The sequence below is a fragment of the Poecilia reticulata genome, chromosome 6 (genome assembly GCF_904066995.2).
Source record: "Poecilia reticulata chromosome 6, P_reticulata-male-v2, whole genome shotgun sequence".
NCBI classification, from domain to species: Eukaryota; Metazoa; Chordata; class Actinopteri; order Cyprinodontiformes; family Poeciliidae; genus Poecilia; species Poecilia reticulata.
In genome coordinates, this window is record NC_088835.1 from 13,488,570 (window position 1) to 13,502,319 (window position 13,750).

Genomic DNA, 13,750 nt, shown 5'->3' on the forward strand with positions numbered 1-13,750 from the left:
AATATCTTCGCTCTTTTGCTGACTTTGCACCATAACACTGTAAACTGCTAATCTTTTAGATCAATGATTATGCAAATCAGCGATGATGTTTTGACAGAATCACTTGTCCTTGTGTCTCAAGGGCTTTTCTCTTACTCTAAATAATTCATTGCGTGTGAAGTTCAGTCCAGGGTTTAAGGCAGAGAACAGCCAGTTTGTTCTATTTCTATTTGCGTCTTTCCAACCAGCGGCGTCTTTTGTTATCATTGAAATTTATTTTCTTTTTCTCCCCCCGTCCCTCCCCCCGACATCTTTTTTTTTTTTTTCGCAAAAGCGCTCAGTATTTCTGTCCCTATTGTGATAAAAACTGCTTTCATGAAGCTTCATCTGCGCCTCGGCACGTTATGGTGCGCATTTAATCCTCATTGTCTCAAGACAGCTTTTCGTTATCGCTACAGGCAGTCTTCGCTTGATATGATTTATAACACGCAACTTCACTTGTTGTTTTATTATCTTCTCATTAAAACTTCTGAAAGTCCATAAGTACAATTTGGTGAACATCAACCAAACAAAAAAAAAAAGAAAAAAAGAAAGACAGATAAAGTGCAAGACTAAGAAAACAGTTACGAGTTGTGAATGTTCTGCATGGCTGTTTTTTCCCAAGAGGAGCAGATTTTTAGTTTGAAAGAGAAAGAAACAAAGCCAACCACCTTCTATTCATATTTTTATCCCCTCTCTGTACTTCCCAGTTTATCTCCCTTTGTCACATTTTATTTAATGTTTCACACAATTTCTCCTTTTTTTTCCTCTCTCTTGTCTTTTTTAACATTGGTCTCTATCTCGCTCTGCACACCCACTTTCTCAGACACTGTTTGCTATACTTGAAGAATACCCCCTCATGCTCTAACCCCGTGTTGTAAATCCAGGATGGAGAGAGCGGCGAGGTATGTCTGCGAGTGGCATTCACCACCTCAGAATTTGGCTCTGCTTTTATGCTCCTGTCTGGGCTCTGAGCCAGTACAACAGTTTAGTTATTGCTCTGCAGCAGCTCTTTGCTTTGAATGGACGCAGGCAATGAGGCAGCCCTGAAGGAAAGATTTAACACACAAACACAGCAAGGGTTGCTATACGCATTTAAAAAAAAGAAGAAAAAAAAACGTCCACGAAATGCTGGACCTACCAAGGAGCATCTTTACAGGAGTTAGTATAGGTTTTCCTCTTAAATTTGTATGGGTAACAAAGGGACCTTTGCGGGGAAAAAAATGCTGTAAAAGCAGCTATAAAAGCGACAGTTTTTGGAGAATATTAATTCATGTCTTTTCTAAGCATGCTTTCTGAAACGGAAGTACTTTCAGTCATTTTTTCACCATCCTTACTGTGGAAAACAGTGCAGGGATCATCATGCTGTGGGGACATATTTTTCTGTAGTGACTGAGAAGCTGGTCAGAGGAAGATGACCAGCTAATTACCGCATATTACTGCAGCTTACCTGTTAAAACCTGCAAAAGACATTATATTAGGTTGAGTCAAGATTGAGATGCTTCAGATAAAATTATACCCATGTATTAGATTTAAGCTAACAGAGAACTTTTGGTTGGAAAAATATTTACAAACAGGAAGAATAGCGGAAAAATGTCAGTTTTTATGTGTGCTTATTGATATCCAAGAGACTTGATACTGTAATTGCAGTGAAAATTGTTTCTACAAACTATTAAATCAGTTGGCAGAATAGATGTGCACACCACACTTTATTACCCTTTTATTTGTGAGAAGTTTTTTTGGGGGGGGAGTATAATTTTCCTTCCACTGTACAATTGTGCTGTATGTTGTGTTGATAGCACAACAAACAAACACAACCTATTGATGTTTCTGGCATTTAGTTGAGAAAATGTGAAAAATTTCATTACTACTTTTACAAGGTTTTGCACAAAGACATTTAGAGTAAAAATCAGGATGGCGCCAAAGCTGGTTCTTCTTTCTTTATTTGTTAATCAGGGTGACCTTTCCTTCCTTATTATTAGGTCCCTGAAAAGAAAACAGGATGATGACGCCAGCCTTTTTCTGAGAGGTTCAGACAGTTTCTGACAGTAAGCGTTCTCAGTGTTTGGACAAAATGATTAAGTGCTCTAGCATTATGTTGAGGCTGCTGTGTTTTTTTTATAGCGAGGGGTCACAAATCATCCATTATCTTTGTGAATAATACAAGAAAAAGTTGCCAAGTTGCCGTCAACCTCCTAAACTCATACAACAGCTGAAATGTCATTAGATGAGAAAGGTCAGCCAGGCTGTGAGATGGTGGTACCCACAAGAAACTACGACATGCCATTTGAAGAACTGAACCCACGTATTGAAATTAATTAAGGCTGAGGCTGTGGTACAGTGTTTGACATTGTTTTGTTTTCCTAATTTAGTATTTGTATCTGGCCAACTGGAGGCTAACGACATAAAGCAGCACCTATTTTGGCATATTTGCATTGTTTGCTCATCTGTTTATTACCCAATTAGATAATTAAAGTGAAAATAACAAATTGTCAAAATATGAGTGTGCCCTGAGAAGCAGCACATTAGGACTAAATTTGTGCTTGTGTTCACTTTCAATCATAAAATCCTAATTATTCAAACACCTCAGATGATACATGTTAGTCTAACAGGAAAATATTAAAATGCTTTACAATCCAAGTAGATACTAAACTTTGCTTGCTTCACAGCTAGACCAGTAAATAAGATAACGATGTGGCATTAAAACGTTTCTACAGGCCGGTCTGTTCTGAACAAGAACAGAGAAATGTGTTCTTTCTCCCAGGACCAGGAGAACTAAAGGACATCATCCCGTTCCTGTTGTCCTGGTTTGGGAGTTTTCACAGCTTGTCCTTGACACGTCATCTTCTGCCGCAACAGCCATTATAAACAGATGCTGCAGTCGGAGGAACCCATGATGACGACTCCCAAGAGTTCTGCACTTTACTTTTTATTAAGTATAAGATATCCTGGCCAGAAACAACTTTGTTTTTATTCTTTCCACCTTCAGTAAAAGTAGAAATTGTTCTGTTTTTGTGGGTTATGTGTTGGCCTTAAGCATAGGCTTAAAATCTGCTTAAACTGACTTTAAGCAGTTTTATTTTCTAAGCAAAACATTAACAAGATTTATGTCAATGATAATTGCTGACAGACCCTAAAATATAAAATGTGTCTGTGCATATGAGGCACAGACTCAAGGCATCAGTGTTTTTATAAATGGATTTGATCTGAGTGAGAATTCAGATACATTCCTTCCAAGTTCATTTGTGTTGTACAAACAGGGACTTAAATTTACCATTTTTATATCCAAGTTGAAAAAAAAAATCTAACATTATAGTACCTCTGGTACACTGTACGTTCATTCTTATTTATGGTGAATCTTGCACGAAGCTGTAGTCATGCTAGCTTGGCTTTGCTCACATATTTGACAGGTTTCCACTGTCAACAAGGTGTAGAAAGGTGTAAAAATAGCAAAGCACCTAGATGAGCATTCTCAGCATGGTCTTACGGCTCTGTTACGCTTCTGTTAACAGGTTGAGTCAACGCATTCGAGTAGTTAATCTGCTTCTTTCAACTCGCTCTGACTTGGCAGGTGCAGAAAACACCTGCTGTTTTTTCATTTTGAACTGCCAAACAGCCTCTGATTATCCCAACAGGTGTGGCAATGTGGGGGCAGCGTGGAGGTCCTGCCTTGCTCCAGGATCGCCCACATCGAGCGTGCTCACAAACCCTACACGGAGAACTTGACGGCCCATGTGCGGCGCAACGCTCTGAGAGTGGCTGACGTGTGGATGGACCAGTACCGGAGTCACGTCTACATGGCCTGGAATGTCCCACTGCAGGTGAGCAGCTGCTTGGAGTGTCATTCTCATGTTATTTGTGGGTGAACAACTGCGGGTTGGTGGAATTGTGTATGTGCTTATTTTATTTTATTTTTTTGCATTGAGGAATCTTCTAGCAACCACATTTAACCGAATAATTTATAAAAAAAAATTTTTGTGTTCTCTCATATGCGAGCCAAGCACTGCACCATTCCTGAGTAAAGTAGCTTTTTCTTACCTGATAGATGAATAAACATTTGAACAGTGTGATTTATTGACAAAACATTTGGGAGAAAAGTTTGCAAAACGTTGTGAATTCCATTAGATTATAAAGTCTTCCAAACCAAGTTCAGGTTTACTTTATCTTTATAGCATTTGCAATCTTTTGATTACCACAGAGCTTTTTAAAACAGAAACGGTGCAGCATCTAAGAGTTTCCGCCTCCAGACTTCATACAACACAATGAAATCACATCAAACATCCATTTTCTAACTATGAATTTACATTCTCAGGCCACTGAGCTGGACCTTATTTTGTCATCACAGCTGCCTTCATTCTAACTGACTCAACAAAATGTCTGAAACTGAGGTTTTGGTCCCCAAATAGGTTGCAGTTCCCAACAATTGCTGCAGAATTGTCGCTTGCCTCTCAGTGGTGCAAATGTCCATTTTTCCCTCCACATCTCAGCTGCTGCTATTAACTTCATGTCATCCAAAACAAGTCTCCAACCTTTTCTGTTCCGACATGTGACATTAACAAGGCTTTTTTTGTCGTAACAGCTTCTGCTTACTGGATATTTTCTCTATTTTGGACAATTGTCTGCAAATCTGAGATTGTTGTGTGCAGTTTCTGAAATATTCAGTCCAGCCCAACAACAGTGCCACATTCAAAGTCACATAAATCACCTTCTGCATCCTGATGCTTTGAACTTCAGGAAGTAATTTGCAACATGGCTAGACGCATAAATGCAATAAGTAGGGAATGGTTGATTGGTTATTTGTTTCAGCAAGCAGCTACCGATCAAAGAGCTTTAATGTTTTATTCAAGAGTAATATGAAAAACATTTTCTGAAGTCCAATTTTCTGTCAAAATTGGACTTCAGTTTTGTTTTCTAATTCATAGCGTATGCTGTCAGTGTTTTCCCACTTAAATCCATTCTGAAAAATTAAATCAGAAAGCTATCAGAATACTTTATTAGTTAAGGCCCCCCTCAACCATCTGCCGCTTAATAGTTTGCAGTCATCATTCCTTCTTTTCTAACAAAAATGGGTCTCTTAAATGAATGCCGTCCCCCCAGGACTTTCCTCTCCAAACATTTATTGTCCTCTTTGGGCTCCTTTATTATTTAAGGCTCTCAAGTTGGCCTCGTAGAACTGCTGCAGAGCTGGAAGGAGCCGGCGGCCCTGAATTCAGCTGCGCGATTACTGCGGCATTTCAAATCTGAGGGTCGAAGCGCATTGTATTTTATCACACTGCTTGAGGTCGTGGAGTATTAGTGAAAAGCTAAAACTGGAAAACTAATGTGCTTGTGTTTACTCCTTCTCCTAGAACTCGGGGATAGACATCGGGGACATTTCTGAGAGGAAGGCCCTGCGGTCCCGACTCAGATGTCGACCGTTCAGCTGGTTCCTCTCCAACATCTACCCAGAGCTGCGCTCGTACAGCGACACTGTCGCTTATGGAGTGGTAAGTTTCCTTTAACAACCCTGATTTCAGTGAATTATAGTTTGTATGTGAATAACATTTGAGGCTACAAAGACTCCCCACAAAATGGTTTCATAGACTTTTTGGATTAAATATCAAGACAGCATAAAATCACAGCGGTGCACCGTAATTTTCCTCCGCCTCAAATCCCAAGGGTTTATTTTCAGCTCCTCCAAACAGGAAATGAAGTATTCGGTGCCATTCACATTTATAATGAAAAAGTGGCCATTTTTATTCTTGTTTTACATTTAGACTCTAATACTTTCAAATCAGATTTTGTCTTTTCAGAGACTCTAATTTTCCCCTTTTTCAATTAAAGACATTTAATTAAACAGTTTAATTAAATCTATTGGACTTGTACAATTAAATATGTCCAAATTAATGAGTCTCTGTTACATTCGAGCCTTTTATAAATGGGTTGGCACGCTGCTGATAAAGCCTATAATTATCTCTGCAGTCCGCAGGATTCTCAAGTTTTATTCCTGGAGTCTTTGACCATGCTCCACACCGCTCAACACTTACAGTATTTATAATGCACATACCGTTAATAAAACCTTTTTTTATAGTGATAGTACTCGGCGGCACCAAGTTGAAATCTTGAGCTTTAGGGTTGATGGGTAATCGCAACTTCGGTTCTAAGCTGACTTTCTAGGAAAAAGATCTTAGCGGGAATCCGCGGGAATTGCTTGTGTGTTTTAGGCGTCAAATAGCCTGGTTGAGAAAAGCTTTAATTCACAGCAACCTGCACTCTTATCTGGACCCTCAATAAAGATGTAAAAATAGTCCAAAATTTAATTAACCTCTTATTGCCAGAGAAAATGTTTATTCTGAAAAGCTGAGAAACGTCCAACCTTGAAGTTGCCACATTAGTAAATAATTTCTTTAACAGTGATCCTTTTGCATCCACAAAATAAATGAAAACAAAGTATATTTTTAATTTGAACTTTACCTTTTAAAAGTAAAGAGCTTCTAGAAACCTTTTCTTTTTTTCAGAATGGGTGACTGAGCTCTGCTTCATGAGATAAAAATAAGTCGTGACACAATGGCCCATTCATCTTATCCCTGACCACTAAATCAGACACACTGAACGATACAGTAAAAGCGAAATCCACAAGACGCCTGCAGCAAAGGCTGGCGTCTTGTGGACACCAGTTCCCCATAAGTTACAACATATCATATGAAAAGTTTATAAAAGTGTTTGCATTATTAACTGGTTTACATCTGTTTGGTTCCTGTAATTGTACCTGCTCCTGTTATTACACAGGAACAGATTAGACGAGTCTAAAACCAGGGCTGAAAATAGACCTATAAATAAATTACGACCAGACATGCTATTCAAGCAACAGTAATTAAACTGTAATCTTCACATTCACGTCCGGTGCAACACCTGAAATGACATGTAATCAATGCTGCCCTCCCCAGTCTGGATTGCCAGTGAGTGGTATGAGAAGATTAACAATAGTTTTTACATCTATTGATTTTGCTCTGCTGATTTCTTCAGTGGTCTGTGTGGTGATTTTTGCATCACTGAGAAGTGACAGTTTTTCCACCCATCTGGCTGCTCATCCTGAGACGAGACGTCAAAAATCCCTGACCTGTCTGTTCACAAGATATCTTTATTGCTACGTAAGACTCCTGGTATTATCTTAATTGTGTAAACTTAACAACTAAAAACCTCTTATTACACAAAACCAGTTCTTAATACAAGAATGAACTTCCATCCATCCATCCATTTTCTTTCACCCTTGCCCCTCAGTGGGGTCGGGAGGGTTGCTGGTGCCTATCTCCAGCTAGCGTGCCGGGCGAGAGGCGGGGTACACCCTGGACAGGTCGCCAGTCTGTCACAGAAGAATGAACTTTTTATTTTAATTTAACCTATTTTGTCTCTACTGACTATATTAAAGCAGAAACATTGCAGGAGGGCAAAAGCACTGATGTGGTTTAGACATTAGCAAAAAATAACTGCCTTTGTGCAGTCAGAACTTGTTAAATGAAAACTTTTAAAGAACCAAAGGCTTGCTGCTTCAGAGGCACTTGGAGTTGAGCCTTTGTCCCGAACAGAAATGTGTGTTACAAGTCAAATGCAAATAAGTCTGGTCATAATAATAAAGCTGGAAAGTTTTAGTCTGATTTACTTCAGATATTGGAGACAAAAAGTTTAGTTATTGTTTATATGCGTCCATGATAATTCAATATAAATCGTGTACTGAGCTTTTCTAAAGTTTCTTCCTGATCTTGGTGTTGCATATTAGCAGTCAGAGACAGGAGGGCAACTTTACATTAGGGGTGCTGATGAAAGGAGTCGTGGAAGAGTTGCCTAAATACAGATGTTTATTTGTATTTTAATAAAGTTGTGGTTCATTTGGATGCTGGCTGAACAGCTTGCCATGTGCATTTTTTTTTTCTGGTCTTGCATCAGTCATGTTCAAACATGCTTTCAGACAATAACGTTTGCCATTTTATTCACTCGTCTGGGAGTCTGTAAGTTTGCGATCAAAAACCAGATCAAAACCAGCAGTTTTAGAGCTCTCAATGTTTTCCTTTATCTCCAGCTTCACACACTTCAGTCCATTTTACAGCATGTCATGCAGTCGAACAAGAAGAGGGAGAATCTCCCCAATCTCATCTGAACCACCTGGCTTTTAAGGGATTGGCTTCCACCAGGACTAATTAGAGGGGTGGAGTGAACTTAATATTTGAAAGAGAATAATATTGGTTTCCTACTTTTTGGAGATTTTTGTGACCACATACAACCTTCTGAAATTTTCCAAATAATATTAGTCTGTTTCTCATTTTTTATAATCTGGCTGCCCAAAAGTAAATTATCTGTAGATCCTGCCACTGTTTGGTTGGCACTTTTAGAAGTTTAATTTTAAGGTAAGTGTTTACTTTGAGGCTCACTCAGCCTTAGTACCTTTGAGCAAGAAGTTGATTTGCCAACTTATGTGTGGACTTGACCTCTGACATGTGCATGAAATGGAGCGGGAGCAGAAATCCCTCAGGGGATCAATAACGTATCAGATTATTGTGAATTGCCTTTTTGATATGTGACACCAACATGAGACATTTTGAGGTAGAAAGCTCAGATCAGCCCTCAAAAGCTCGAGCACTACGCTGAAACCCCTGCAGGACCGTATGTGACATGATTGCAGAAGAGCACAGAGAGACCGTGGGATGCCGAAAGAAAACCGAAGCAGAGATGAAGTCGTGATCTCGGAGCTTGAACGATAACTTGTCTAGAGACGGAGAAAAAGAACTCTACATAGGACAGATATTTGCAGTAAATGAAGAAATGTCATTCGAACGACCCCCTCATCTAAAACTCCGAATTTGGCACGTAGGGGGATCTGATTTAGTAGACATTTGATTCATCTCAGAATCTGAATGTGCATATGATGCTGTCCTTTATGAGGAAGACGAAAGGTCATGCCAAAGATTGTGAGGGATTAAGCAGGCATTTGTATTCAAATCATCTCTTTTAAAAGGTCACTTGTATGACAGAGTTAAGACGGATCCAACAGACTGTGTACCGTTCTCAGGATGTAAATAAAAGATTCACAGCAAATCCTTTAGAGGGAATCGTCGTTTTTGCAACTTTTCGTCAGTTCTGCGTGTATAACTTTGTAAAATGTGTTAAAAAACATAAAAGGAGAGATGTCAAGCTCAAAACAGGCTGAAACACAGCTGAATATTGACAAAAACTGATGACAGCATGTTGGGAACACAAGACTCTTACATTGAATGCATTGCACAATGGCCATGTCATTAGAAATTAAAAATGTCTTCTGCTCAACACAGTTTTTAGATATAGCATATCAGCAACCAACCCTGGTAATACATATGATCTGTTTGCATCTGATTGACTACTTTACTAAAAGACAACTTGGGACCAATTCCAATTTAAAAAAAGTTAAATTCTAGCACCACCATTAAGGTGAATGTACTTTCTCACCTGATTCAGTCCAGTTGCTCAGTTGCATATTCTCAGCAAAATGTGGAAACGGTGAATAGAAGCAGCTGAAAGTCTCGCTTTTCCACTCACAGTCGGTTCATGTATTAGTCCTGATGGTTTACTTCTTCTACACTTTGGAAGTCTATATGTAGTAAGTTTGTCATAACACGTCATTAGCACTAAAAGTCACCAAAGCCATTGACTTCTGGTGTTCGTAGGGGAAGTTCAAGACGAAAAGTACGGCTAAGGAGTTTGCTGGCGTGTGATCTGGATATGGCTCAGACACAGAGAAAAAGAAGTTACTGATGCAGCCAGTTATCCAGGGTCAAAACTCGGAAGAAACTTTTAGAAAGAGCAGCTACTGAGAATTTGAATTGAATTTGAGTCAATGAAGTGATCTGCAAAAATAGCAGCTGGCAGAGGACACCCAGAAGGCACCGCTCTCTGGATCCAGTCATCTCCTATAACAAAAAATGTTTTTCTCACAACCATTTCTCCAACAACTGAGCGTTTGTGGGGACACTGAGCGTTTTTAAAAGTCACAGCCTACCTGTGTGTTGTCTCCTACCACATCCATCCCTTTTAGACCATAGAAGAGCACATTTGAGATGATGTGGAAAAGGAGACTTGCATCATTGTGGACAAAAGCGTCTGCAAAAGGTTTTCAGCACCTTTCTGAATCTATGTGGTGGGTTATTGTACATGAATGAGGATGGCAGTCTGAGATTATGGGCAGCAGAATCTGTGCCTCAGCAAATGTTCTCATCATAGCCAAGGTTGGGCCAGAAAAATATTGCTCAGACGTTTTCTTCTTTTTTAAAGCATAAAAGAAATCTGCCTTTCAAGCTGCACCTCAGGCCATCTTTTTGTTCCATCACAGGCTTTTCCCAGCTCAAAACACTCTCCTGACAACTATCTCATCAGAGTTTGACACAGGCTGGGGGCAGAAACGCATACTAGTAAGGACAAGGCAGGGAACATAAAGACCAGTAGAATCGCATCCTGCTGCCTTTTGATATGTTTTTTTTTTTTCCCAGATGTATAATTGATCTGAATGTAAAAGTCTCTTCAGTTCATAGCCCCCCTTTTGCTTGAATTACACAGCTTTAGCAAACTGCTTCTATCATTTAGATAATCTGTACAGTTGTTTAAGGCAATGGCATACATCTGTAAACCTGACACCATTTCTGAAATAAGGGAGAGTCGTTTAATATGCTTCGTTTCTTTTTCTGAAAAAGGAAAAAATAAAAATCTGATTACGCCTGAAGGTTTGCTCTGAGCAACAATTTATGTAATTTGATCAATTAGTTTGCGATCTTTTCTGTGGCGTCCAGCCAAGCTAAATGAACGGACTGCAAATCCAAATGGTGATTTTTCCTTTTTGAAAAATTTCTGTACAGCTGCCAAAAAAAGGTGAAGGTTAGTTGAAAGTATCTGTGTGACTTTCTGCTAGTAGGCAGCAATTATCCTGCACTGATTCCATTTATTCCCATTTTAGCCACCCACTTAGAGCCTTGTAGTCCACTGTTCTGCCATAATGGATTAATTATTTTTGCAAAAATATCAAAGGATAAAACAAAAGAAAGACAGAGATGCCACAGGAGGCAGTTTTTTTTTTGCGTAATTAAAAAAAGAATAAAAGTAACATCTTAAAGTATAAAGTTTAAAGGAACATTTTCACTCAAATGTTTATTGTTTGAGAAGGTTTGTCTTATTTTTGAGTTTGTCAGGCGTGCCTGAGATTGGTCAGTCTGTCTATTATCTTGTCACTTTGATCGACGGAGGCTCTGCATTGTAAGGAGGCAAGGCAACAAAATGTATTTGAGGTAGGTTTAATTGTGAGGTCCAGGTCACCATTACACCAACACCCTTCTCACAGTGAAACAAAGAAGCTGACATTTATACCTGAGGCAAGTTCCACCACTTACACCAGGTAAAGGGTTGATCAAAAAAAGACAAACAAGAAACAAACACTACTTACACAAACCTAACAAACAATAAATGCTCCAACAAATATTTACGTGCATGCAAATTATTAAAACTAATCTAAGGTCAATCAAAAAATAAAATGTAACTAAATATAAATCCTCAGAGTGTTACCCCTCTTAATAGAAGATGGTATGCTCCAGGAGCATTTGTCTCCCTTTCTGCTCCACCTTGCTGAGACACACCCAGAAAGGCAAGTACTCAAACAATTAACTCAAATTTTAACCAATCTAAATCAGAAACAAACTGACATTTTCCCCCACATTCTCTGAACAGAAAAGATGGCCAGCAGTCTCTCTGCCCAAAAAGAATGTTCACTGGAGGTCACAAAACTGAAATAAAGAACTCATACAAAACACATTTGGACTGTAAATAAATAACATAATATCAATAATCAATATGGGATGGAACCACTGGTCTCCATCACATATCTATTTATTTATCCATCCATCCATCCATCTCTCCCAGGGGTCTCCAACTCTGGTCCTTAACATCTCCTGTCCCGCAGGTTTTAGATGTATCCCTGCTACAACACACCTGAATCAAATGAAGGCCTTTGCCAAATTTGATGGCTCACTAAAGAGGTTATGCAGTCACATGATTTAGGTTTGTTAGCTTAGGGTTTCATCTAAAACTTGGAGGACAATAGATCTCAAGGACTGGTGTTGGGTTTCCTAATATATCCTTTTTGTCTATCATGTATCCGTCTGCTTGCCCATCCATCCATCCATTTTCTTGACACCCTTGTCCCTCAGTGGGGTCGGGAGGGTTGCTGGTGCCCATCTCCAGCTAAGGTTCCGGGCGAGAGGCGGGGTCACCCTGGACAGGTCGCCAGTCTGTCGCAGGGCAACACAGAGACACACAACCATGCACACACACACTCACACCTAGGGGCAATTTAGACAGACCCATTAATGTAACAGTCATGTTTTTGGACTGTGGGAGGAAACCGGAGTACCCGGAGAAAACCCACGCATGCACAGGGAGAACATGCAAACTCCATGCAGAAAGACCGGGGCCGGGAATCGAACCCAGAACCTTCTTGCTGCAAGGCAACAGCTCTACCAACTGTGCCACTGTGCAGTCCCATCTCCTTCCAGCTATAAGAAAATTGTCAAAAAGTCACTGAATTAGGACTTTCATCATAAAGAACTCGAGGCAGCCCCATCTTGTAGAGCAAGTGTAACCAGTGAACATGTATAAAGTATCAGTGCTGTGGGAAGCTCCCCTGTTGCTGTGCTTTATATAGCAAATTAGATCATGACTGATTGTTTCTCTGTGCTAGGCATCATTTAGAAATTAATAATGTTCCCACTGAGGCAACTCGTATATAAATATACGCACAACCTCATTCTCTTTAGATATAAACACATAGATCATGTTCCTGCACAGAACAGCAGGTTATTTATTAAAGGTATAACTTTTTTAGTAAACAGCGACTCAAGTTTTTAATATTTTACTCAATCCAGTATTTACTGGAGTTGCATGAAATTTAACATCACTTTTTCCAGAATGTATGTGTGCTTTTGTTTTGTTTTTTTGTTTGTTTTTTTTTTGTTTACTCTTACATGCTGCTGAGGTTCAAACATTTCTCTACCGAAGGACAAATAAAGAATTTTCCATTACACATGTGGACAAAAATGTTTGTACCCCTCTGATGATGACCAAAAACCCCACAATAGTCACTGAAATAACTTAAAACTGGCAAAATCAATGAAAAATCATGAAATAAAAAAGAAAATTAACCAATGGAAATCAGACCTTGCTTTTGAACTGTTTCAACAAAATCATTTTTAAAAACTTGACAAAAGACTGAACATAATTTGACTATGGGGCCAGGTTAAACTAATCTGTGTCTACTAATTAGCATAACAGGTGTGTCCAAGCTTTTAATCAGGCAGTCTGTCAATTTAAAGGGTGACAAGGAGTCGTTTTTCTGTTTGGTGACATGGTGTGTATTTCACTAAACATGGACGACAGGAAGGAAAGGAGGGCGTTGTTCTAGGAGATTAGAAAGAGAATGTTATGAGCCCTGATCTAAATCATATTGAAATGTTAACATCTGGAGGAGGCAAACCTGAAGCAGCTGTGCCATTTTCTATGGCTTGAAAAGCCTTACATTGACTCTGTTATACATATTTTTTTGTCACTTTCTCCCATCTTTTCACAAAATGTTTCTCTGTAAGGAATTTAGCTTGTGCATGTGTGCAGCTACAAATTTCAGTCAAGCTTGAAGGTGTCAATTTGTGAGCAAGAACTTCATTTTTGGTTTTTCATGGTGATGTAAAAT

At 39.2% G+C, this 13,750-nt stretch overlaps 1 protein-coding gene across 3 annotated transcripts in view; it reads left to right on the top strand.

Moving 5' to 3' along the window:
- The window catches only part of LOC103466266 (polypeptide N-acetylgalactosaminyltransferase 18-like), a 161,125-nt gene that overhangs the window by 113,903 nt on the left and 33,472 nt on the right, over nucleotides 1-13,750 (top strand). For all 3 annotated transcript variants that reach the window (XM_008411739.3, XM_008411740.3, XM_081607973.1), the window contains exons 7-8: nucleotides 3,654-3,839; nucleotides 5,367-5,504. In XM_008411739.3, the coding sequence (XP_008409961.1) occupies nucleotides 3,654-3,839; nucleotides 5,367-5,504 (324 nt within the window). The remainder of the gene's footprint in view (nucleotides 1-3,653; nucleotides 3,840-5,366; nucleotides 5,505-13,750) is intronic.